This window comes from Oratosquilla oratoria, chromosome 22, assembly GCF_046742065.1.
Source record: "Oratosquilla oratoria isolate Oo_2021 chromosome 22, ASM4674206v1, whole genome shotgun sequence".
Classification (NCBI taxonomy): domain Eukaryota; kingdom Metazoa; phylum Arthropoda; class Malacostraca; order Stomatopoda; family Squillidae; genus Oratosquilla; species Oratosquilla oratoria.
The window spans coordinates 41,013,993-41,040,571 of record NC_134798.1 but is presented as its reverse complement, the minus strand read 5'-3'; the positions used below and the strand labels follow the sequence as shown (position 1 = coordinate 41,040,571).

At 40.5% G+C, this 26,579-nt stretch overlaps 1 protein-coding gene across 1 annotated transcript; it reads left to right on the top strand.

Annotated features, from left to right (window-relative positions):
* Arp1 (Actin-related protein 1) lies at window positions 1-26,579 on the top strand. The gene is made up of 9 exons (XM_076205757.1): window positions 1-138; window positions 4,790-4,854; window positions 4,958-5,059; window positions 10,037-10,136; window positions 10,309-10,433; window positions 10,708-10,842; window positions 11,793-11,967; window positions 15,008-15,244; window positions 22,696-26,579. The coding sequence occupies exons 1-9, from the start codon at window positions 91-93 to the stop codon at window positions 22,840-22,842; spliced, it is 1,134 nt and encodes a 377-aa protein (XP_076061872.1). The 5' UTR covers window positions 1-90; the 3' UTR covers window positions 22,843-26,579.

Sequence of the window (26,579 nt, the reverse complement as noted above, 5' to 3'; positions counted from 1 at the left end):
CAATCAGCGTTTAGCTTTGTTCTGGACAGTTTGCAAGCTCGTAGGTGTTGGAGCAGACGGTGTAGGTTTCTTTCATGTGAAATCCTTAATATGGAGCCATACGAAGTCTTAGTTAATCAGCCAGTTGTGATTGACAACGTGAGTAGACATGAAGCTGTTCTGAAACATGAGTTTCTTGTAGAATAATCACTCACTGAGCCCCTAAATATGTAATATGTGGGTGGGCCGGGCGCGCCTGTCAACTGGAGTGTAAGGTATGAGTCATCCTGTGGGAAGTGTTTAGCTATACTGTGGCTGTTTACTCCTCGTATGAGCCCAAAAGCCCTTATAAATTGATGACACAAGTATTTTGCAACATAGTAATAATATACATCCAGGGTAGAGGGAATATGGGGAAAGGACATGCAACAGTAAGGGTGTGGTATGTCTAGACCTAAACAGCCGTTCACACCTGTCATTCTTCGTACCGTTTCATTCGTCATTAATCTTCCTGCTTGATTTTTTAAAGCCTTAGAATGGAGTTACCAGGAATAAACAGGAAAAGATCAGTATTTAACTTACAGTCAAGCTGAATGTATGTGGTTGTATTTGAGAGAGAGAGAGTAGTACTTTCAGAATCGTGGTGACTAGTCCATTTTGGAGAGGGTCAACAGATGCTGATAATTGTTTACAAATTGTATCATAAATTTTCATCTAATTTAGAGTTGTAGTGAAGGTTTTTATTCTTCCTAGTACGAAGTTAGAAGGGGCAAGGTCTTGATGATTAATGTTGTAGACAAGGAAGTTGCAATATGATATAAATGTATGGGCAAATAATAAGAGGCAAAACAGAGGGAGGAAGCAAGAAATCGTAGCGAATTACTTGAACATAACCATTGAATTAGGTATTCATTTGTAATAGAATGCAATGTTTAGTTTTCACTTGTAATTATTTTGTGAAAAGAGGCGACAGTAATGCAAAATAAATAGAAGTATTAATAGTGACAACTTCGTGAAAATGGTGGTCCCGTGAAAGAGATATCAGAGAGAATTATCTCCTTACCACTCATCTTCAAAACCTGTGACCTTTTTTGCTTCCATTTGGAGGTGTGACCTTGAGGGTTGTACACTGCCGCTATAGGCTCGAGAACAAGTTTGACTGTACTTAGTGTACTATTTCACACAAGGAGAGTTGGTAGCCAATAATTGCTCACCTCTTCTTACAGTTCCATGGTAATAAAGCATAAACAACAATTCAAAGTTTCTTCATAGAGAGATTTGCGAGATGGTCCAAGGAATGTTGCCATCCAGTCCAGGGCTGTGGGTTTCTTGTTAGTGAAACTTGAACTTTTTTTTTATTATACCTTCCTATTGGATCTTCCTACACAATTGACCTAAGCTATTTCATATTTTTGGTATTTTTTAGAAATGCACATGTATGTGATATAGCTTTAGAAAATTAATATTGATTTTGTAAATTATAATACATCAACATAATGTATGTTTTTTTTTGGCGGAAATCAACAACAGAAAATGTTGCTAAAAGCAATACACAAACAGAGTTGTGGTGACTCCTGAGACGACATCTTTATTTTAATAGATTCAGAAGTCAAAGACTATGACAATGACCCTCATGTCTTCTAGAATTACAGGTACCACATTACTAAATGCAGGTTAGGTAGGTTAGGTCAGAATAGACGAATTTATCATACTTTCATTTTTTTGACCTTGCATCTATCAAAACAAAGATGGTGTCTCAAGCAGTTGCAGTGGCTATGTTCATTTGAGTATTGCATTTAAAAAAAAATTCTGTTTTGATTTCTGTGAAGAAAAACATATGTTACATTGATGTATTATAACTTACTAGATAATTAATTTTCTATTGCTATATCGTTTTTCTGTTAGATTAAGTTTCTTGGCATCACTTTACCCTTTGAGGTATCAATAAACAAGACATTACCAGAATAAAGTGGTGCTTATAATACTGAGTAGTGCAGGATTCTCAGCAAGATAGGATCAATATATTAACCCATTGCACCTAGTCCCTCTTACAGAAGAGCCCAGAGGTTGCTAGTTAGCTGTTAAAAGGGTCATTCTAAAGATATATTCTACAGAGTTAACTATAGGTAGATAAGTCTTTAAGATGCAGGATTTTATCCCATTTGTTTGGTTTTAGGATGGGAATTGTATGTGCTCCTCTTCCAAATTGTTCGGATGCCGTTGTGTTGCCAGGAATGATTGAAGACATTTAAAGAGTTTTATTGCTTGAGGCCCAGATGGTATAGGTGATAGTTTGATGCATTGTCTAGACATTCTTTGTTTGGATTCTTCTGCCTTTTTTCTATGTCAGATGGAGAATAGTGGGCTAGCTTGTGTCTTTATCTTGTATACTTGTTTATGAGGAGGCAGTGAGGGGAAGATGGGGAGAGTATTTTAGAGAGCTATTGAATGCAGAGGAGAATAGGGAGGAATGGTGGTAGCAGTGGGAGGTGCTAAGAAAATGATGGTGATGGGAGAGAAGAATGGAGGAGAAATAAGAAGAGATGAGTTGCAAGTATCTTTAAAAATGGTGAAAGCAAGTAAGGCATGGGTTGGATGGATATCATGCAGAATGTCTAAAGAAGGGAGGTACAGTAATAATGGACTGGCTAGTGAGGTTGCTTAATGTGTATCTAAGAGAGGATAGAGTGCTGGAGGAGTGCCTTTATAGTTCTGCTTTACAAGGGAAAATGGGACAAATGTGAGTGTAGTTGGGAAGTTTTATGGGAGGGTCTGAATTGAGAGGATTAGGAGAGGAAAAGAGGAAGTAATTGGTGAGGAACAAAGGTTTAGGAAGGGTATGGGTTGTGTGGATCAGATTTTTGTGGTAAGGTAAATATGTAAGAAAGCTTTAGGAAAAGCTGAGGATGTTTTTTGGGCCTTTATGGATTTAGAAAAGGCTTATGACGGTAGACAGGAATGAGGTTTTGTAGATTATGGGTTTGGGGGAAAGCTGTTGAGGGCAGTCAATTTTTTACAAGAGAAGCAGAGCCTGTGTTAGCATTGGAAATGGAAAGAGCAAATGGTTTGAAGTAAAGCTGGGGCTGCATCAAGGATGTATCATGTTGCCATGACTGTTCAATGTGTACATGGATGGAGTGGTACGGGAGGTGAATGTGAGGGTAATGGGGAGGTGACTGGAGATGGTTAAAGAAAATGGAGAAAAGTGGGAGGTGAGCCAGTTGTTTGCTGATGACCCTGTGCTTGTGGCAGGATCAGAGGGGGTAAGTGATGGAGTTTGGGAAGGTATACAAAAGGAGAAAGTTAAATGTAAATGTGGGTAGAATTAAGGTGAGATGTATAAGGGGAGAGAATAGCAGTGAATTGAAAGTAAGTCTTAAAGGAGAGAGAGGCTGGAGGAAGTGGATAGCTTTAGGTATTTGGGGTCACATGTGGCAGGGAAGGGAGGAGTGGAGGTAGAGATAAATTGTGGACTGAGAGAATTAAGTAAATGGCTTGGGGGATTAAAAACTGTCATGAGAAATTGGCACATGGGAATGGATGCATATAGGAGATTATATGAAGGGGCGATTTTGCCGGTGGTACTGTATGGAGCAAAAAATTTGAACTCAAGAGAGGAAAAGTTTAAATGTGTTTTAGATGAAATGTTTGAGAAGTATGATATGGGTTACAAGGTTGGATGGAATGAGAAACGAGGTGAGGAGGAGTATTGGTATGGATAGGACAGATGGAAACAATGAGTGAAGAAAGATTAGTAAAAGATGTGGAAGGTAAAGGTGGGGGGGGGATGAACTTGCGGGGGTGAATGAGGATGAGATGGATGGATGGGGTGAAAGGGGCATTGAGCAGGAGGGGAATGTCTGTTGAGCAAGAAAGGGAGAAAGCAGGAGATAGGGGTGAGTGGAGAATGGCTGTATGTAGATGATACTGTGATGTAAGGAAGGGTTGGGGAATGGGAGGGTAGGGAGTGATTGTGTGTGAATGATATTTTGATGCAGCTCGAAGGGATTTTTCCCTGTCTTCTCTTTTTCTGCAAGTTAAATGAAGTGGCCTTGTTGTGGATGTACAGTTTTCCTACATTGGTTCTGACCCAAGGCAATGGGTGGGATACAAGGATGACTCTCATCCATGAGGAGCTAAGATGAGGAGGAAGTGGTGGTGAAGGGGAGGGGAATGGGTGGGAGTTGGTATGTTTTGACTTGGCCACCTTCCTTGTAATGGGAGAAAAACCCTTGGTATATAGATAGATATTACATTGTATTTTTATGTTGTTCCAACTGCTTCATGAGTGGGTGGAGGATGTTATAATACATGATGATACATGTTTACTATAAGATGATTTTTTATTAAGTAATACATTTTATGTATTTAAGGCATCCCTTAACCAAGTGCAGAAACAATTACTGTAGATTTGTTCTGGACATGGCAACAATCTGCTATCATGTGGAGTCCTGTAACTGCATCTTTTAGTGATTTTATAAGATTGTATGCAAGATTGTATGCAAGTTTACCTATCAAGTTACTGTTTAAGGACAGGGTTTTAGAAGCTGCATGGTAGAATTTGGTAGAATGTTTGCAGTCTTGTGTAGCAAAGGATGAATATATATTTTTTATAATCCAAGTGAACTAAATGTAATACATTCATGAAATGAACTGTAAAACCTACTGTAAGAGAAAAGAAACCCTGTTAAATGGTGATCTGTATATTATGACCCAGTCTGTGACTAGACTTGTTGTAACAGTAAGTTTTACAGTTTGCACTATATAATGTTCTTTACTGTGAATGATGTCCTTTTGTATTGATTTTCAGGGTTCTGGTGTAATTAAGGCTGGGTTTGCAGGTGACCAAGTCCCAAAATGCCATTTCCCAAATTAGTAAGTATTTAAGAAAAAGATTTATAATTTTGTCATTGTTTTGTTGTTGAAACTATTGTTATATAAAAAAAAAAAACGTACTGTAAATGGTCATTTATTGCAGCATCGGAAGACCAAAACATGTTCGTGTCATGGCGGGTGCATTGGAAGGGGATCTCTTTGTTGGACCCAAGGCAGAAGAGCACAGAGGCCTTCTTTCTCTCAGGTTTGCATTAAGATTTTTTAGACACATACACACACACATTGGGATGAAGGGAACAAAGTGTGACCCCCCCCCCCCACGAGGGAAATCAAAATAACACAAAAATAATGGATCAGTTAACAAACCTTAATGTCAGGAAATCAAATGGCCCATATGGAATAGCAAATTGGATACTAAAAGAATGTAAAGAAGAATTAATAGACAAAATATATAACATGACAAGTTGCTCACTCAAAGAAGGAAAAATACCAAATGACTGGAAAAATGCCAATATTGTTCCAATATATAAAGGAGGAAACAAAGAAGATACAATAAATTACAGACACGTTTCCCTTACAAGCACTGTAGCCAAAATTTGTGAAAAGGTTATTAAGAATAGATGGATAAAACATCTGGAAGAAAACAATGTAATAAATCCAAGACAATTTGGATTAAGACCGGGAAAATCATGTGCCACAAATTTAAAGTGTTTCTACTCAAGCCTAATAGATATAATACAAGAAAGGGATGGATGGGCTGATTGTGCTTTCCTAGATTTACAAAAAGCTTTCTACAAAGTGCTACATAATTTTTTTTAACTGGAAAACATAGGAGGGATGCAAGGATAAACTAAACTGGATGGAAGGTTTTTTTGCATGGAAGAAAAATGAGGGTAGTGCTCAGAGAAAAGAGTTCAGCTTGGGAGGAGGTGATTAGTAGAGTTCCACAGGGATCACTATTGGCTCCAATAATGTTTGCTATTTACAAAGGATTACAAAGGCGGAGCATGCCGACAGGAGACCTTTTGGTCCATGGATGAAGATGTGGAATCTTACAGGAATTTCTTTGCAGATGATGCTAAATTGTTGAGGAAAGTGAATACTGAAACAGATTGTGAATCAATGCAGAGAGACCTGAACATGGTTTGGAAATGGAGTCAGAAGTGGGAAGTAGACTTTAACATCAAGAAGTGTTGCATAATGGAATTCAGAAAAAGTAAAAAAATATATATATATATATCAGGACGATATAAAATTGGAACGAAGGAAGTAAAGAAAGTGGGACCTGGGAGTAATCATCACAAATGACATGTCCCCTGATAAACAGTTAAACAAAGTTGTTGGAGAATCCTACAACTTGCCAAGATCAATAAAGTTGGCCTTTACCTATTTAGATGAAGAAATGGTAAAAGAAAAAATACAAGTCACATTAATAAGGCCTAGATTGGAATATGCTGCAACACTATGGTCACCCAGTACCAAAAAGAATATACAGAAAATTGAAAGAATCCAAAGAGCAACAACGAAGATGACCCCAACACTTTCAGACCTGTCACATGAGGAGAGATTGTCAAAACAGAATTTACCGACTCTGGAACAAAAATGAGAAAGAGGTGATCTGCTGACCATCTACAGAATCATGAAAGGCATGGAAGTTCTTGATAGAGAGGACTTATGAAATTGGCTAAGAGAAATACAAGGGAACATGAAAAGAAACTCGAAAATTAAAAAAACAGCTATAGAAGAGACCTGAAAAAACAGTTTTCCACACAGTGGTGAATGTCTGCAACAAACTGGTGGAAACAATAGTGTGTGCAAAAACTACACACTAATTTAAGAGCAAACTAGACACTGCAAGATTCAGACACCACGAGCATAGCTCCCCTTCCCGTAAAATACAACTAGATAAATACATACACAAAGGCTATTAGATGTTATACAGGAAAGGGACAGATAGGCTGATTGTACTTTCCTAGATCTTCAAAAAGCTTTTGATAAAGTGTCACATAGAAAACTATAAGGAAAACTGAGAACCATGGGTGTACAAGGTAAACTACTGGAATGGATGATGGGTTTCCTGCATGGAAGAAAAATGAGAGTAGTGCTCAGAGGTAAGGGTTCTACTTGGGAAGAGATGATTAGTGGAGTTCCACAGGGATTGGTACTGGCCCCAATAATATTTGCTCTTTATGTGACTGGCATGGATGAGGGTGTGGACAGTTACATGAACTTCTTTGCTGATGATGCAAAATTGTTGAGAAAAGTGAGCACCGACTGAGTCACTGCAGAGAGATCTGAAAAAAATTTGGGAATTGAGTTAGAAGTGAGAAGTGGACTTCAGCATCAAGAAATGTAGTATATTGGAATTTGGAAAAAGTAAAAACAGGTTATCAGGACAGTATAAAATCAGTGAAAGGGATGCAAAGAAAGTGGAATTCGAAAAAGACCTGGGAGTAATTATCATTAAGGACATGTCCCATGATAAACAAAATTGTCAGAGAAACCTACAACTTGCTGAGGTCAATAAAAGTGGCACTTACTTGGATGAAGAAATGGTGAAGAAATTACTAGTCATACTGGTAAGACCAAGACTGGAGTACACAGTGACACTATGGTCACCCAGTACCAAAAAGAATATAAGGAAAATTGAAAGAATCCAAAGAGCAACAATGAAGATGGCCACCACACTATCAGAACTGTCATAAGAAGAGAGACTGTCAAAACTAGAGTTACTGACCCTGAAACAAAGAAGAGAAAGAGGAGTCTTTTTGACCATCTATAGAATCATGAGAGGTACAGAAGTTCTTGATAGAGAAGACTTACTAAAATGGGATACAAGAAATACAAGAGGACATGGAAAGAAACCCAAAAAAGGACAATTATAGAAGAGACCTGAAAAAGAACAGCTTTCCCCACAGAGTATGGAAAAAATTGGACAAAATGATAGTGTGTGCAAAAACCATACACGAATTTAAGAACAATTTAGATACTGTGAGATACAGAGGTGGGACACCATGAACATAGCTTCCTTTCCTGTAAGATACAACTAGGTAAATACACACACACATGCTTAAATATATATATATATATGTGTATATGTATATATATATATATGTGTATATGTATATATATATATATATATATATATATATATATATTAGGAATGTCCCCTTTTGGGGCTACAGGTACAGGTATGGGGTGGTACTGCAGATATATGGGATAGGAGGAAAGCTGTTAAGAGCAGTCAAGAGTTTTTATGAGAGTAGTAGAGCTTGCGTTAGGATTAGAAATGGAGAGAGTGAATGGGTTGAGGTAAAGGTGGGACTTCGTCAGGGGTGTTTTATGTCGTCCTGGCTGTTCAATCTTTTCATGGATGGGGTGGTGCGAGAGGTGAATGCAAGGGTGGTGGGTCAGAGGTTGGAGATGATTGGAGAAAATGGAGAAAAGTGGGAGGTGAGCCAGCTGTTGTTTGCTGACGACACTGCGCATGTAGCAGGATCAGAGGAGGGATTGAGGAAATTAGTGACAGAGTTTGAGAAGGTGTGTGAAAGAAGGAAGCTGAAGATAAATGTGGGCAAAAGTAAGGTGATGAGATGTACAAGGGGAAAGAGTGACAGTAGGCTGGAAGTGAGCATTAAGGGTGAGAAACTGGAGGAAGTGGATAGTTTCAGATACTTGGGTGCGAATGTGACAGGAAAGGGAGGAGTGAGGGTGGAGGTAGAATGTAGATTGAGAGAAGTGAGTAAATGCCTTGGTGTATTAAAAAGTGTAATGAGAAAGACATCTGAGAATGGATGCTAAGAGGAGGTTATATGAAGGAGTGATTGTGCCAACAGCAATGTACGGGGCAGAAACATGGAACATGAGAGAGGAAGAGAGGAGGAGTTTGAATGTGTTTGAGATGAAATGTCTGAGAAGTATGATAGGGGTTACTAGGCTAGATAGTGAGAAATGAGGAGGTGATGAGGAGAACAGGGGTGGAAAGGGAGCTGGGAGATAGGGTTGATGAAAGAGTATTAGGATGGTTTGGACACATGGAAAGAATGAGTGAAGAAAGATTAGTAAAAGAAGTGTGGAAGGAGTGAATATAAGGGGGTGTCCTAGGATGAGATCGATGGATGGGGTGAAAAGGGCTTTACAAAAGAGAGGAATGTCTGTAGAGGAAGGATGGGAGATGACAGAAGATAGGGGTGAATGGAGAAGGATTGTGTATAGATGAGGCTGTGATGCATGAGGGGGAGTGGGTGGGGGATGGGGGGTGAGGAAGTATATATGAGAAAAAATTTGACTCAGCCCGAAGGGATTTCTCTCCATCTTCTCCTTTTCTGCATGAGGGGATGGAGAGGAGGGGTTGCCGAATTTATGAAGCGGCCTTGCTGTGGATGTGCTGTGTCTTACGACACTGCTTCTGACCCAGGGCAGTGGACAGGATGCAGGGATGACCCGTCATCCAGGAGATGCCAAGATAGGAAGGAGGGAGGGGAGTGGAATATATGGGAAATGAAATAGGTGGGAGTGATTTCTATGCCTTTTTCTTTTTGGCTACCCCCGTGTAAGGGGAAAAAAGCCTTTGGTATATGTATGTATATATATATAAACACACACACACACTTTTTTTATTGCATTATTTTTTTCTAAGCTCTACAGACTTTCCTTTCATAAACACTGCTCTTCCCCAGTTACGCTCTGTTCCTCTCCCAATCCTCACTCTTTTGCATCTTATACAGCTTACCAAAGCTACTACATTTATATTTATCCTCTTTTTCCATTGTATAATGGAACTGCACATGCACTTCTCAAATCCAATGGAACACTTCCCTCCCTTAGGCACTTTCAATCTCACCAACTATTCCACTGTACACCTTCCTTTGTCAGACACTCCATGTGGCAATCATCCAACCCAAGTGTATTACTAGCTTTCATTTGTTTTCAGTGCTCTTTGTATTTCATTTCAACTAAGAAATGTAAAATTGAATTTTCAATCTACAGTTGGAATAACTATTGTAAGGTCACTATGATTTAAGAATTTGGAGGTATATTTTACAAGAGTCTAGAGGTGTCTACATTGGAATTTGCTGTGTGGCACAAGTATTTTCATAACATGTTGATGTCTATCTGACATCAAGGTGAATATTGAATATATTTTGTTCCTCTTTCATGTTGTGAATCTATATTCTTTGTTTTCTGTTGAAGTCATTTTAATGTATTTCTTATACTGCAGATATCCAATGGAGCATGGAATTGTCACTGATTGGAATGACATGGAGAGAATTTGGCAGTATATTTATAGCAAAGATCAACTTCAAACCTTCGCTGAAGAGGTAAATAGATATTTCAACTAGGCAAAGATTCATTAATGATAAGAAATTTGTATTTAATGTTGCAGTAACAATCTTGTTGAAAGATGTGCATTACCATGAAGAGAGGTTAAAAGATTGAGTATAGCATTCATTGACATCTTCATGTATTTCATTTTGCTCGTTTAATTTCCAGCATCCGGTCCTATTGACGGAAGCTCCATTAAATCCACGAAAGAATAGAGAAAAAGCAGCTGAAATATTTTTTGAAACTTTCAATGTACCAGCTCTCTTTGTATCTATGCAAGCAGTTCTTAGCTTGTAAGTAAAATTCATTGTACAAGGGGGGATGTGAACGAGGTTGGCAAGGCAGACTTTGCATTCAAGTTATATTTAATGGTGTTTGAAAATTACATACTGAAGCTAATTTTTCATAGGTTCCATTAACATCATTATGGCTTGCTTGAATAATGTAATAATATTTAGCCAAAGACAGAACAAAATCAGAATGTCACATTAATTGAAAATGCTAAAAATTTACATGGTTATGATGGAGGAGAGGAAAGCTAAGGAGACTTGGACATTTGTTTGGCAGGTACGCAACTGGGCGCACAACAGGTGTAGTATTGGATTCAGGTGATGGAGTAACACATGCAGTGCCCATCTATGAGGGATTTGCCACGCCGCACTCAATCATGAGAGTCGACATTGCTGGCAGGGATGTTACCAGGTAAGGGATTGAATATTATTATTGTAGACGTTGTTACGTAGTCAATATTTGAAGTATCTGGGTCTTTTTTATGCAGTAGTAAGTTCTTCAAGATGCAGGGATGACCCATCATCCAGGAGGAGCCAAGATAAGAGGGAGGGAGGGGGTGAATGGGAGTGGAGTATGTTGGGGATAGAATGGGTGGGAGTGATATTTATGGCTTTGTTTTTTGGCTACCTCCCTTGGAAGGGGGAAAGAGCCTTTGGTATATGTATGTACCAAGATCTTCAAGATGCAGGGATGACCTGTCATCCAGGAGGAGCCAAGATAAGAGGGAGGGAGGGGGTGAATGGGAGTGGATTATGTGGGGATTGAATGTGTGGGAGTGGATTTTATGCCTTTGATTTTTGGCTACCTCCCTTGTAAGGGGGAAAAGCCTTTGGTACATTGTATGTATGTACCAAGATCTTTGCTACATACATAATGTAGATATTCTTCATGTAACTGCCTGTTTAGTGTGGCTTTTAGAATATAGAGGATGGTGGAGATTTTTTAATGCAAAAGTAAACATACATATTGAACAGGATTCATTTGAATGTTCTTATTGGTATAGTAAATATTCTTAGAAGATATTGGTATAAATTTAATATTAACCAGAATCAAATTTATTAGGTGGAAATGTTTTAAGAAAAATCTTTAAAACCTTTTCACTTAATAAATTCGGACACTCTCAGGCCGAGTGGGCTAGAGCGTCGCTACTTGTGACAAAAGTTGAGGTGATGGCGGTTCAAACCCTGCTACAAGCGAATTGGACCAAAGGGTTCATTGAATTACACGCTACAGAGTTCTCTGTAATGGGCACTGGCCTAGCCTCCTGATAGGGGGAGTTGATGTTAGATCAAATAAAAATGTTTTAAATGGTGATGTTCACGAAAACAAAGCAAAATTTAGAAGTAATGTTACTGTTGCAGATATTTAAAATTGTTGCTTCGCAAGGAGGGTCTAAGTCTGCACACCACAGCAGAATTTGAAATTGTCAAGACTATGAAGGAAAGAGCTTGCTATCTTGCAACGAATCCACAACGAGAAGAAGTAATCGATAATGAAAAGCTGGCATACACCCTACCAGATGGCTCATCAATAGAGGTAGGACATTCCATATATGCTTTTGTGTTTAGGAAAACATCTTCCTCACTTCTTGCTTCTCCAAATTTGTACTTTGTCCACAAAAAGACTTTCAAGATATACATAGTAATCTTGACCAAGGGAAGTCAGAGTAAGTTTGAAGATGATCAATCAATCAGTTCATTATCCAGGTCCCTCGTGTAAGAAACTCACAGGTCCCAAGTGGCAAGAGCCACTGGATTGGCTTGCATATCATTCAAGGAAGAGATATTGTGTTGTTGTCTGTGGACACAACCCAAAGGGATTTCTCCCATTTTCTCTCTTTTCTGCTTGTGGGATGGAGAGGGTGGGTCACTGATTAAGTAAATTGGCCTCGCTGTGGATATACTGGGTCATGCTGCATTGCTTCTGACCCAGGCAGTGGGTGGGAGACAGGGATGTTCCTCCATCCACAAAGTGCTAAGGTGAGAAGGTAACAAGGGTGGTGGATGGGAGCAGGTGTGGGCCTTTGACTTGTCTACCTTCTTTATAAGGTGGAAGAAACCTTTAGTATATAGATAGTCAGGGTAAGGCAGTGTAGAATGGAGTGTTTGGTATTCTCTATGTGATGGTTGTATTTTGGATAGTTTGCCTCAGTGGCCAGGCTTAGTCTTGTGTTGGTACAGTTTTAAAGCTGGATTCTGGCTTTAATCCAGTTATTAGTTATACCAGAGTGGTCCCTGCTTGTTGCTGGAAGGACCCCTTAGTAGGGCTGATATCTGGAGGAACCCAGCAGAGCATTGTGCTTGATGGTTAGTCTTGGGATGCTTGTACCATGATCTAAGTGTGCATGTATTTACCTAATTGTAGTATACAGGAAAGGAGCAAGACTCGTTGGGTCCTGTCTTCTATTCTCTTATTTACTAACATATCTAGTCTCAAATTCATGTATGGTTCCAACTTAATCTCTATCTTTGATTTCCAGTTATCATGTTTAGATTTGAAATCGTGTATTATTTGAGCTTTGGCTATATCACTTTCTAAGCTATTCCACCTATTTATACATCTATATGGAAAATTGTATTTCTTCATATCCTTTTGACATGTGGTCTTTTATAATTTATGTCCATAACTTCTCAAAGCCCTCCCATCTTTAATCAGGAGATATCTTCTATCAATGCAATATATACCCTATAGTGACCTGAACTCTGATCATGTCACCTTTCTCTTCAGTCTTTCAAAGTTGGTAGACCCAGTACTTTTAGTCTTTCCTTGTATGGTTTATGAGAGTAGTAGAGCATGTGTTAGGATTAGAAATGGAGAGAGTGAGTGGTTTGAAGTAAAGGTGGGACTTCGTCAAGGATGCGTTATGTCGCCCTGGCTGTTCAACTTATACATGGATGGGGTGGTGCGAGAGGTGAATGCTAGGGTAGTGAGTCAGGGATTGGAGATGGTTAAAGAAAATGGAGAAAAGTGGGACGTGAGCCAGCTGTTGTTTGCGGACGACACTGCGCTTGTGGCAGGGTCAGAGGAGGGATTGAGGAAGCTGGTGGCAGAGTTTGGGAGAGTATGTGATAGAAGAAAGCTAAAGATAAATGTGGGTAAAAGTAAGGTGATGAGATGTACAAGGGGTGAAAGTGGCAGTAGACTGGAAGTGAACATTAAGGGAGAGCGACTGGAGGAAGTGGATAGTTTTAGATACTTGGGTGCAAGTGTAGCAGGAAAAGGTGGAGTGAAGGTGGAGGTAGAATGTAGATTGAGAGAAGCGAGTAAATGCCTTGGTGGTTTAAAGAGTGTAATGAGGAATAGACATTTGGGAATGGATGCGAAGAGGAGACTGTATGAAGGAGTGATTGTGCCAACAGCACTGTATGGGGCAGAAACGTGGAACATAAGAGAAGAAGAGAGGAGGAGTTTGAATGTGTTTGAGATGAGGTGTCTGAGAAGTATGGTGGGGGTTACTAGGCTAGATAGAGTGAGAAATGAGGAGGTGAGGAGGAGAACAGGGGTGAAAAAGGATTTGGGAGATAGGGTTGATGAAAGAATATTAGGATGGTTTGGACACATGGAAAGAATGAGTGAAGAAAGACTAGTAAAAGAGGCATGGAAGGCAGATGTGGAGGGAGTGAACATGAGGGGACGTCCTAGGATGAGGTGGATGGATGGGGTGAAGGGGGCTTTGGGGAAGAGGGGAATGTCTGTTGAGGAAGGAAGGGAGAGGACGGAAGACAGAGGTGAGTGGAGAATGGTTGTATATGGATGATGTTGTGACTGCATGAGGAGGAATGGGCGGGGAAGTGGGGGGTGGGGTAGTATGTGTGAGTAAATTTTGACGCAGCCCGAAGGGATTTCTCCCCGTCCTCGCCTTATATGCAAAGGGGGACGGAGAGGGGGGGTCGCCGATTAAATGAAGCGGCCTCGCTGTGGATGTACTGTGTCTTGCGACACTGCTTCTGACCCAGGGCGGTGGGCAGGGTGCAGGGATGACCCGTCATCCAGGAGGTGCTCAGATGAGAGGAAGGGTGGGAGGGGTGTGGAGTGTATTTAGAGATGAAATGGGTGGGAGTGTTTTTATGCCTTTCCCTTTTTGGCTACCTCCCTTGGAAGGGGGAAAATGCCTTGGTATATGTATGTATGTATTGTATGGTTTATCTGCTTTATCTGCCAGCCCAGGGACTAGTTTGGTTGCTGCTCTGTGTGTTCTCTCAAGTTTGCTTATATCCTTCATTCTGTGAAGGGACCATACTACTGACGCATATTCCAGTCTTGGACATATCAGGGCTTTGAGTTTTTTCATCATCTCTTCAGCTATATAATGGAACACAACTTTAATCTTCTGCATTAGTCCATATGTCTCCCCCACAATCCTGCTGATATGTCTGTCAGATGACAGGTTGTGTTCCAGCATGGATGTTTTTTGAGGCATAGGTAATAGGTTATTGTAAATGCCTCATTTGAACTAGTGTGTTGAATTTTGGGGGCAATGTAAATGTAGCAGTGGTAGGTGATGTTAATGCTAGAGTAGATGTGGTGATAGATGAATAAGGATTGTGTAATTATGGAAATTTTTCTTCCATTCCAGGTGGGTCAAGCAAGATTCAGGGCTCCTGAGGTGCTATTTCGTCCAGATCTCATTGGGGACGAAAGCGAAGGGATTCACGAGGTGCTCCTGTACGCCATCCACAAGTCCGACATGGACTTGAGGAAACTTTTATTCCAGAATATCGTCATATCAGGTGGCTCAACTCTCTTTAAGGGCTTCGGAGATAGACTCCTCTCCGAAGTGAAGAAACTTGCACCAAAAGACATCAAGATTAGGGTAAGTTAGTGTGTGCATGTCTTTTCTTTCTTCTTGACATTTTAATGATTTAAACAGGGATTTACTTGAAAGATGTTTGTGGCAAATATCAAGTGATAATGTTCATGTGGGGAGTGGACATTTGGTCGTAGGAAATGGTTTTGATTAAGCAAGATTCTAACTGTTCAGGGTCTTCCCCTCATTAGATATTAACTAGAACAAAAAATTTCAAATGGTATATTTAACATTAAGGTGGAGTCAGTGGGCCAGTGTTGGCTCTTGAGGCCATACTATAGAAATATGGTCATGCTTCGTTGCTTCTGGCCCAGACAGTGGGCTGATGTCTGGGGAGTTTGGTGGTCAGTTTTGGACTGTGTGTGGAAAATAGAATGAGAAATGTGTATATGGGGAGGAATGCAAAAAAGATTATAATAAGGAATGACTGGACCCATGGTGGTGTATGGAGCAAAGACTTGGAAATTGAGGGGAAGAGACAGCATGAAAGATGGAGGTGGATGGAGCAAACTTGAGGAATAAAAGGGTTATTGGATGCAAAAGGAATGTCTTGATCAGGGAAAGGAGTGGGGAAGAGATGCATGTGAACGGATTAGGAATATGTGCTGCCTAATATGAACAGGGATGACTCTATCCACAAGGAACTAAGGTGGAAGGGACATGAGTTTTTGAATGAGTATGGTATAGGGATGACCCGTCATCCAGGAGGTGCCGACATGGGAGGGAAGGTGGAGGGGAGTGGAATGGGTGGTAGTGGTTTCTATGCCTTTTTCTTTTTGGCTACCCCCGATGTAGGGGGAAAAAGCCCTTGGTATATGTATGCATGTATGTATGGTATAGGTGACAAGTGATTGTCAGCTTGTCTTGTGTGAAAAGGTTGAGGAAATACAAAGTTGTTAGATATTAGGCCCAGTCTGGAGACAGTGTTGGGTCACCTCCAGATGATGGGTTTTGATAACAGACATCAGGAAGATTATTTATTCTGATATCTGTCGTGCAGGACCACTACTTTAGATAACTGTCATTGGTCCTATTTTGTAGGTAATTGCTAGCTAATTTTTTATTTATTTATTTATTTTTTTTATACTATGTACATGCATATGGAGTAATTGGTCAGGAAAAGTGTGGGTTTAGGACAGGTAGGGGTTGCATGGATCAGATTTTTGTGGTAAGACAGGTATGTGAGAAAGATTTAGGAAAAGGTAAGGATGAGTTTCGGGTTTTTATGGATTTGGAAATGGCTTATGACAGGTAGAGAGGAAAGTACTGAAAGGTGTTGCAGATATATGGGACTGGAGGAAGCTTTTAAGAGTAGTCAAGAGTTTTTACGAGAGTAGTAGAGCTTGTGTTAGAATCAGAAATGGAGAGAGTGGTTTGAGGTAAAGGTGGGACTTTGTCAGGGATATGTTATGACTTTGTTCAATTTATACATGGATGGTGTAGTGCAAGAGGTAAATGCAAGGGTAGTGGGTTGTGGATTAGAGATAGTTAAAGAAAATGGAGAATAATGGGAGATAAGCCAGTTGTTGTTTGCTGATGACACTGTGCTTGTAGCAAGATCAGAGGAGGGATTGAGGAAGTTAGTGACAGAGTTTGGTAAGGTGTGCAGAAAAAGGAAGTTGAAGATAAATGTGATGAGATGTACAAAGGGAGAAAGTGGCAGCAAACTGGAAGCGAGTATTAAAGGAGAGAGACTGGAGGAAGTGGATGGTTTTAGATACTTGGGTGCAAATGTGGCGGGAAAGGGAGGAGTGAAGGTGGAGGTAGAATGTAGATTGGGAGAAGCAAGTAAATACCTTGGTGGATTAAAAAGTGTAATGAGAAATAAACATTTGGGAATGGATGCTAAAAGGAGATTGTATGAAGGAGTGATTGTGCCGAATGCACTGTATGGGGCAGAAACCTGGAACATGAAAGATGAGAAGTTTGAATGTGTTTGAGATGAGGTGCCTGAGAAGTGTGAGGAAGAGGACAGGGGTGGAAAGGGAGTTGGGAGATAGGGTTGATGAAAGAGTATTGGAATGGTTTGGACACATGGAAAGAAGAGTGAAGAAAGATTAGCATAAGAGGTGTGGAAGGCAGATGTGGAAGGAGTGAACATGAGGGGGTGACCAAGGATGAGATGGATGAATTGGGAAAGAGGGGAATGTTTATTGAGGAAGGATGGGAGAGGACAGAAGATAGGGGTGAATGGAGAATGGTTGTGTATGGATGATGCTGATGCATGAGTGGGAGTGGGTAGGGGATGGGGGTAAGGGAGTATGTGTGAAAAATAAATTGATGCAGCCCAAAGGGATTTCTCCCCATCTCCATTTCTGCATGATGGGACAGAGAGGAGCAGTTGCCAATTTAATGAAGTGGACCTGTTGTGGATGTGCTGTGTCTTGCAACTCTGCTGACCCAGGGCAGTGGATGAGATGCAGGGATGATCCACCATCCAGGAGGAGCCAAGATAAGGGGGTGAATGGGAGTGGAGTATGTTGGGGATGGAATGGGTGGAAGTGTTTTTATGCCTGTTTTTTTGGCTACCTCCCTTGTAAGGGGGGAAAAGGCCTTTGGTATATGTATGTACATGTATACATCCATATACCAAGGGCTTTTTCCCCCTTACAAGGGAGGTAGCCCAAATCAGAGGCATAAATCTACTCCCACCCATTTTATCCCCACATACTTCACTCCCATTCGTCACCCCTCCCTCCCCCCTTTTCTTGGCTCCTCCTGGATGATGGGTCATCCCTGCATCTCACTCACTGTCCTGGGTCAGAAGCAATGTAGCAAGACACAGCACATCCACAGCAAGGCTGCTTCATTTAATTGTTGACCTCCCCCACTGTCTGTCCCCTCATGCAGAAAGAGAGAAGACGAGGAGAAATCTCTTCAGGCTGCATCAATATATCATTCACAGATATTCTCAACTACCCATCCCCATCCCCCACCCACTCCCTTCCATACATTACATTACATCATCCATACACAAGCATTTTCCACTCACCCCTATCTTCTGTTCTCTCCCTTCCTTCCTCAACAGTCATTTCCCTCTTTCCCAATGCCCCTTTTACCTCATCCATCCATCTCATCCTTGGTTGGCCCCTCGTGTTCACTCCACCTCTGCGTTCCACACCTCTTACTAATCTCATTTTTTCCATGTGTCCAAACTATCCCAGTACTCTTTCACTAACCCTATCTCCCAACTCCCTTTCCACCCCTGTTCTCCTCCTCACCTCCTTGTTTCTCACTCTATTCAGCCTAGTAACCCCTACCAGACTTCTCAAGCATTTCATCTCAAATGCATTTAAACTCTTCCTCTCAAATGTTCCATGTATCTGACCCATACAGTGCTGTCGGCACAATCCCTTCACAAAATCTCCTCTTAGCATCCATTCCCAAATTTCTATTTCTCGTTACACTTTTTAATCCCCCCAGGGCATTTACTTGCTTCTCTCAATTTACATTCTATCTCCACCTCCAGTATCTCTCCTTTAATTCTCATTTCCAATTTACTCCCATCCTCTCCCCTTGTACATCTCGTTAACTTACTTTTACCCACATTTATCTTCAATTTCCTTCTTTCGCACACCTTCCCAAACTTCGTCACCAACTTCCTTAATCCCTCCTCTGATCGTGCTACAAGTGCAGTGTCATCAGCAAACATCAACTGGCTTATCTCCCATTTTTCTCCATTTTTAACCATCTCTATTTGTCCCATTACCCATGCATTTACCTCTCACACTACCCCATCCATGTATAAATTAAACAGCCATGGCGACATAACACATCTGGTGAAGTCCCACCTTTCAAAGAATTCACTCTTTCTAACACAGGCTTTACTACTGTTGTAAAAACTCTTGACTGCTCATAACAGCTCTCCTTCTATTCCATATATCTGCAGTACTTCCCACAGTTCCTTCCTGTCTACCCTGTCATAAGCCTTTTCCAAATTCATTAAGTCCCAAAAAAACATCCTTAAGTTTTACTAAAGTTTTCTCACATATCTGCCGTACCACAAAAATCTGATCCATGCCACCCTACCTTTCCTAAATCCACACTATTTTTCACTAATTAAGGAGATGTGGGTCTTTGTAAGTGCATATGGGCCTGGCAGTGAGAAGAGCATGGAAGAAAGGGAGGCCTTTTGGATAGATTTAAATGAGTGCATAGAGGGTTTAGGAAGAAATGTCAATGTAATAGTACTGGGAGACCTTAATGCTAGGGTGGGAAATGGTCCAATCGATGGAGTGGTTGGGAAGTGTGGAGTTCCAGGAAAGAATCGTAGTGGAGAGTTGATGGTGGAAATGTGTCTAGAAAGAGAGTTGATGATAGCAAATACAGTGTTTCGGAAGAAAGTCAAGCATAAGTACACATGGGAGAGGGTGGTGGAGGGAAGGGTGGTAGATAAAGCGCTAATGGATTATGTAGTGGTAAATAGGATTATGATAGGAAGAGTTAAGGATGTACATGTGCTAAGGGGAGAGGGTGGGGGAATATCAGATCATTTTTTGGTGGAAGGTAAGCTGAGAGTGGAGGATAGATGGAGAAGGAGGAAAGGGACAAAAGGTAGGGAGGTTCTTAGAGTGAACTCCTTGAATGAAAAGGAAAAGGAGAAGGAGTACGAAAAGAAGCTGAAGGAGGAGTGGGAGGGAGTAAAGGATAGAGCAGAGATGGGTGTGGAGGAGGAATGGGGATGGTTCAAGGAGGGAGTCTTAAAGTGTGCAAGGATGGTGTGTGGAACAAGAAGGACAGGGGGAAATAGAAGAAAGGGTAGTGAATGGTGGGATGAGGAAACAAAGAAGGTTGTAGAAGAGAAGAAGCGAGCTTTCACAGATTGGTTACAAAAGAGGACAGGGGAGTCATATGAGACGTACAAAGAAAAGAAAAGAGAAGTAAAGCAAAAGGTAAAGGAGGCAAAGAGGAGAGCAGATGTGAAATGGGGTAGGAGTATGACAGAAAATTTTGAAAGTAATAAAAAGATGTTTTGGAAAGAAATTAAGAGAGGAAGAGGAGGCGAATCAAGTAGGGAAGAAAAGGTAAAAGGTACAGATGGAGAGATGATAATGGAAGAGATGGCAGTGAGGGGAAGATGGGCAGAATATTTTAGGGAGTTGCTGAATGTGAAGGAGGATAGGGAAGGAAAGATAGCTGCAGTGGGAAATGCGAAGAAAATGAGAGTGATGAGTGAGGAGAATGGAGGAGAAATAAGGAAGGATGAGGTGAAGGCAGTTGTAAAGATGATGAAAGCAGGTAAGGCACCTGGTCTGGATGGATGTCATGCAGAATGTCTGAAAAAGGGAGGTTCAGTGATGGTGGACTGGTTGGTGAGGTTATTTAATGTTTGCTGGAGAGAGGGTAGAGTACCGGAGGACTGGAGTAGTGCCTGTATAGTTCCTCTTTACAAGGGAAAAGGGGACAAGTGTGAATGTAGTAATTTCAGAGGGATTAGCCTGTTGAGTGTAGTAGGGAAGGCTTATGGGAGGATCTTAATTGAGAGGATTAGGAGAGGAACAGAAGGAGTAATTGGTGAGGAACAGTGTGGATTTAGGACGGGTAGAGGTTGTGTAGATCAGATCTTTGTGGTAAGACAGATATGTGAGAAAGCTATAGGAAAGGGGAAGGATGTTTTTTGGGCTTTTATGGATCTGGAAAAAGCTTATGATAGGGTAGACAGAAAGGCACTGTGGGAGGTTATGCAGATTTATGAGATAGGAGGAAAGCTTTTGGGAGCTGTCAAGAGTTTTTATGAGAGTAGTAGAGCATGTGTTAGGATTAGAAATGGAGAGAGTGAGTGGTTTGAAGTAAAGGTGGGACTTCGTCAAGGATGCGTTATGTCGCCCTGGCTGTTCAACTTATACATGGATGGGGTGGTGCGAGAGGTGAATGCTAGGGTAGTGAGTCAGGGATTGGAGATGGTTAAAGAAAATGGAGAAAAGTGGGAGGTGAGCCAGCTGTTGTTTGCGGACGACACTACGCTTGTGGCAGGGTCAGAGGAGGGATTGAGGAAGCTGGTGGCAGAGTTTGGGAGAGTATGTGATAGAAGAAAGCTAAAGATAAATGTGGGTAAAAGTAAGGTGATGAGATGTACAAGGGGTGAAAGTGGCAGTAGACTGGAAGTGAACATTAAGGGAGAGCGACTGGAGGAAGTGGATAGTTTTAGATACTTGGGTGCAAGTGTAGCAGGAAAAGGTGGAGTGAAGGTGGAGGTAGAATGTAGATTGAGAGAAGCGAGTAAATGCCTTGGTGGTTTAAAGAGTGTAATGAGGAATAGACATTTGGGAATGGATGCGAAGAGGAGACTGTATGAAGGAGTGATTGTGCCAACAGCACTGTATGGGGCAGAAACGTGGAACATAAGAGAAGAAGAGAGAAGAAGTTTGAATGTGTTTGAGATGGTGTCTGAGAAGTATGGTGGGGGTTACTAGGCTGGATAGAGTGAGAAATGAGGAGGTGAGGAGGAGAACAGGGGTGAAAAAGGATTTGGGAGATAGGGTTGATGAAAGAATATTAGGATGGTTTGGACACATGGAAAGAATGAGTGAAGAAAGACTAGTAAAAGAGGTATGGAAGGCAGATGTGGAGGGAGTGAACATGAGGGGACGTCCTAGGATGAGGTGGATGGATGGGGTGAAGGGGGCTTTGGGGAAGAGGGGAATGTCTGTTGAGGAAGGAAGGGAGAGGACGGAAGACAGAGGTGAGTGGAGAATGGTTGTATATGGATGATGTTGTGACTGCATGAGGAGGAATGGGCGGGGGGGTGGGGGGTGGGGTAGTATGTGTGAGTAAATTTTGACTCAGCCCGAAGGGATTTCTCCCCGTCCTCGCCTTATATGCAAAGGGGGACGGAGAGGGGGGGTCGCCGATTAAATGAAGCGGCCTTGCTGTGGATGTGCTGTGTCTTGCGACACTGCTTCTGACCCAGGGCGGTGGGCAGGGTGCAGGGATGACCTGTCATCCAGGAGGTGCTCAGATGAGAGGAAGGGTGGGAGGGGTGTGGAGGGTATTTAGGGATGAAATGGGTGGGAGTGTTTTTATGCCTTTCCCTTTTTGGCTACCTCCCTTGAAAGGGGGAAAAAGCCTTGGTATATGTATGTATGTATGTACTCCCTCAGTTCCTCTCCTAATCCTCTCATTCAAAACCCTCCCATAAACCTTCCCAACTGCACTTAGCAAGCTGATCCCTCTGAAACTACTACACTCACATATTCCTGGCATCTTTCCCTATCTATGTACATACATACGTATACCAAAGGCATTTTCCCCCTTCCAAGGGGGGGTAGCCTATGTACTTTCCTTTATTTTTTTTTAAGTTGGGAGATGCAGGGAGCTGAGATGGGAGGGGTGGGAGTGAAATGGGTGGGAATAGGTATGTACCTGACTTGGGTACCTCCCTTATAAGGGGAAAAAGGTCTTGGTATATAGCGAGATAGATAGATAGAGAGAATCTATGTAATTTCTACTGCTTTCAGATTTCCGCACCAGCAGAACGTTTGTATTCTACCTGGATTGGTGGCTCCATCTTGGCATCGCTTGACACATTCAAACGTATGTGGGTGAGCAAACGTGAGTATGAAGAGGAAGGAGGTGCCCGTGCAATACACAGGAAGACCTTCTAATTGACCGTTCAATTATGCATTTGAAGTGATGGGAACCTGTAGCAAAACACTTGCTCGTATCTGTACTCGCATCAGTGAAGGTGCAGTTTATGGTCGGCCCTCAGTTTCCTCATGGCAACTTCTTGGTTAACACTGTTCTTGTGCAGACTTATGGTCAGTTATACATGGCTATCAACTAACTACTGCAGCTAGTCTTGTAGTGATGTGAAGGGTTCAGCTATGGAAGAACATCTCTGGGGTTGTATCGATGCTGATGAAATGGTAACTTGTGAATGGAAGGTAGCTGTAATCCAGCGGATATTCTATTTCCTTATTTATTGTTCTTTTTATATATCACAGAAGCATTATAGAAAGAATTTGAATCTTCTCAGGTGAAGACTCGCTTAAGCAAATACACTTCTCCTCTACTGCTGTTTCTGTCGACACAAACGTGTCCTTCACCTCTCACATTGAGGAGACAAGTGAGGTTGTGGCTAGAAGCATCTTGCAGCACAGAAAAGGCAGGAACTGTCACTGCCGAAATAGTTTAATTTTGCTTTTTTCAGAATGTCGTTCTGTTTACTATATTGCCTGATACAGAATTACTTGTGTAATTAAGGGTGGAAATAATAGACAGCCTATAATCAAGCTCTTTATTAATTGAAAGTTGCAAAGTCAAAAGCTTGGGTCATTATGACGAGTTTCTTGGGTATAGTGGAAGGGTTGGCATTTTCCCCTTCCGTGGTCTCGTAAGTTGACATACCAGGGAAAGGGTTTTTTTTTCCTGTTCTCTTGTTATGGTAATCCCCAACATGTGTTATTTATCATATGGATGCAGTGTTTCATTATAAAAGGAAAAAAAAAGGTTGTTGAAAGGAACAAATTAGGAAGTAAGATTTATCCCTAGATTACTGAATACAGAATTTAGAAGTCTTACAGTTTATTTTGATGCTAAGATGAAGTGATAGGTTTATGCATTGGAAAATCATATTATTTAATAAAAGGTCTTTATGAAGTCTTTTGAGGTTTTAAACAAAGAAAAGTTATTTAAAGGATATGGCATTCCAGGACTTGAAAAGATGGTAGAGAATCCAAATGTACCACATTGTCCATCAATAAAAAGTAGCGTGCTCCAGTAGTGTAACTAGTAATATTGCAGCATCATCATTTCTGATCACGAACTGGTTCATTATAATTATGATTGACATATTTTCCTGAGCAGGGCTTTGTCTATGTTAATGCAGTTCTGCGTGTCATTGAGAGTTTTCTTTCTGAAAGCTGATTAAGGGGTTACTGTATAAAAAGGCTTCTTGATAGTCTGAATGAATGATGAAATCACTTTCCAGAATTACAGTTACATAACTTTTGGCTTGATTCTTTAATTGGGAAATATATGTATTCATATAACCTACTGCTTTTGAAAGTTGGCGTGCTGAGCTTTTCAGTCGTATTTTGAGGGAGATAAAGGTAGTCACAGTATGAGTGGAGAAGGTGGAGAGATGTTGCTACCAGTTGACCCGCAGAGGCTGTGTATGTTACATAAACTCGAACAATCCAGGTCAGGTTAGGTCAACCACAAGATTACCTTTGCATTCACAAAAAAAAAAAAAAATCTTGAGACTAGAAACCTAATGTAGTTTAGGCTCTGTGAGAATCTATTTCCTTGTTTATTTTATTGCCAGTAGGTAATGATACAAGCTGTAATTTTTCATTTATTTATATTCATTTTTTTTTTTTTTTTTTTACAAATTTCTCCTTGGGTATTTTGCAAACTAATGTTAAATGATTGTTTGACCTGTTTTATGAAGAAAGGGTAGAGATAAATTGAAGAATTATACTCATAAGCCACTTTGCTTAATTTTACATTTTTGGCTAGTGAACTTGTCCAGTTTAGTGTTGAGTCAAAGCCTTAATGTAGCTTTGTTCATCAATGAGAGATCTGCTACCCATCTTTTTTTATTATTGATATTGTTGTACATTTTTTTCCCTTACCAAGTAGTTCCCCAAAGCAGAGAGAAGGAAAGTCATGGGCTGTTGTCGGTAGAAATCACTTGACTAAAGTAATGCTGCTGAGCATTGTAGATTGATAGGAATATCGAACTTTGTTGTATGTGGTATCTTGTTAAATCAAAGGGAACTTGTAATTCAATATACCAAAGCCTTCTTTTTAATACAGATGATGAATTGTCTGAATTTGTTTATATTAGCTATGTAAGATCCTGAACTACAGAAATGATACCTTGACATTTCTGATTCCCCTGAAAATTTAGTGTGCCTGATTGATTGTAGGCAGTACTGTTTATATATATAGATATATATACATATATATATATTAGACCAATCTTTTGCATACTGTGAAGTTATTTTGTAGCACGTGCATGTACTTATTTGAACTGGCATCATACAAGTGCTTATGTTGTCAATTCATTGGAGATTTTGTTTAAGTTTTAACTTGAGAATTGGATTCCCTCCCATGATTGGTTAAGATTATCTCTCCATCAGCTAATTGGGTCTTGTTATTTAAACGCAGGTTAGGGTAGCAGTTCTTATGGGTGAATCTCGTAGCTGAATTCTAAATCATTTGTCCATGTGATTCCTAAGGCAAGAATGGTGTATGTTATTTAAGTAGTGTCCGTTTTTACTGAGAAAATATTGTCATATCAGTGTGTAATTTTCTCGTGAAGAGAGTTGGGTTATGGAGAGTGTACAGTGTTGTACTTGATCATCAGGGGCTCTGTTCTTAAGTATTTTTAAGAGTAGAGGACTTTCCTGAAAGGAAAGAGTGACCACTGTTATTATAGTTAATCAGTAATCAGTACAATGACAAAAGAAATGTTCCCTGCAACTTGCCTCAAATTTCTTGCCAAAGTATTTTTTACTGTATTTTCATTAAGAATAGACACTGGAAATTAGATATAAGGAACTTTAATCAGGGTATTGAACTAAAGAGAAATTTGGAAAACTTGAGTTAATATATTTTTAAGACAAATATTACATTTAAAAAAGTATTGAAATCTGATTCAAGGTTCAAAGATGGACTGCAAGGCACATGTAATGAATGATTTAGAATGAGAATTGTTTCCCCTCAACTTGTTAGTTCATTCATTCCCTACATCTATTTGGCAACACCATTAATGCCCCTGACTTTGTGGTTTTGACATATTAGAGTTTGCAGAGAAAGAAAGGTGTTGGATGAAAACTTTTAATTGGTGGATGTTAGTCTTGTTGAAAGGCTGCTGCTTCTTCATGACCCATTGGTTGTGTCCATGATGGAAGTGTGTAGATACAAAAGATTAGTGATAATAATTAGAAATTGTAGTGGTCCATGGAATGAGAGAGGTTTTTGTGAACGGCAAATGTCGGTACAGTATTTGTATCTTTTCCGCTAAAGTGTTTAACCTCCCCCACTCCCTCCCCTTCCCTTCAGTGATTCAACAGAGAATAATCTTAAGCTCAAAAAAAGTGTCCTGCCACAACAGCTGGATATAGTGCGGGAATGCAAATGTGTACTTTTGGTTCTGGCTATCCATGGTGATAAAATTACCTCCCGTCACAACAAGACCTCGTTCTAGGGATGCAGCATTTCTGGCAGTTTGCCTGCAGATACCCCAAAAACCGAGCACAACTTTTTCTAGTGTAAACTCTGCCCCGTCACTTTAAAACTTGTACTTTATTTTTGGGTATTCCATTAAAATTTCTTTTGTATGTATACAGAAATTAATAAAATGAACTTGAAAGGGTTCTGTTGTTTTTGAACA

Coding starts and splice junctions, on each gene's coding strand:
- Arp1 (XM_076205757.1), top strand. CDS start 91: ATGGAGCCATACGAAGTCTTAGTTAATCAGCCAGTTGTGATTGACAAC. Junction 10,137..10,308: donor TTCAAACCTTCGCTGAAGAG/GTAAATAGATAT, acceptor TTTAATTTCCAG/CATCCGGTCCTATTGACGGA. Junction 15,245..22,695: donor CAAAAGACATCAAGATTAGG/GTAAGTTAGTGT, acceptor TACTGCTTTCAG/ATTTCCGCACCAGCAGAACG.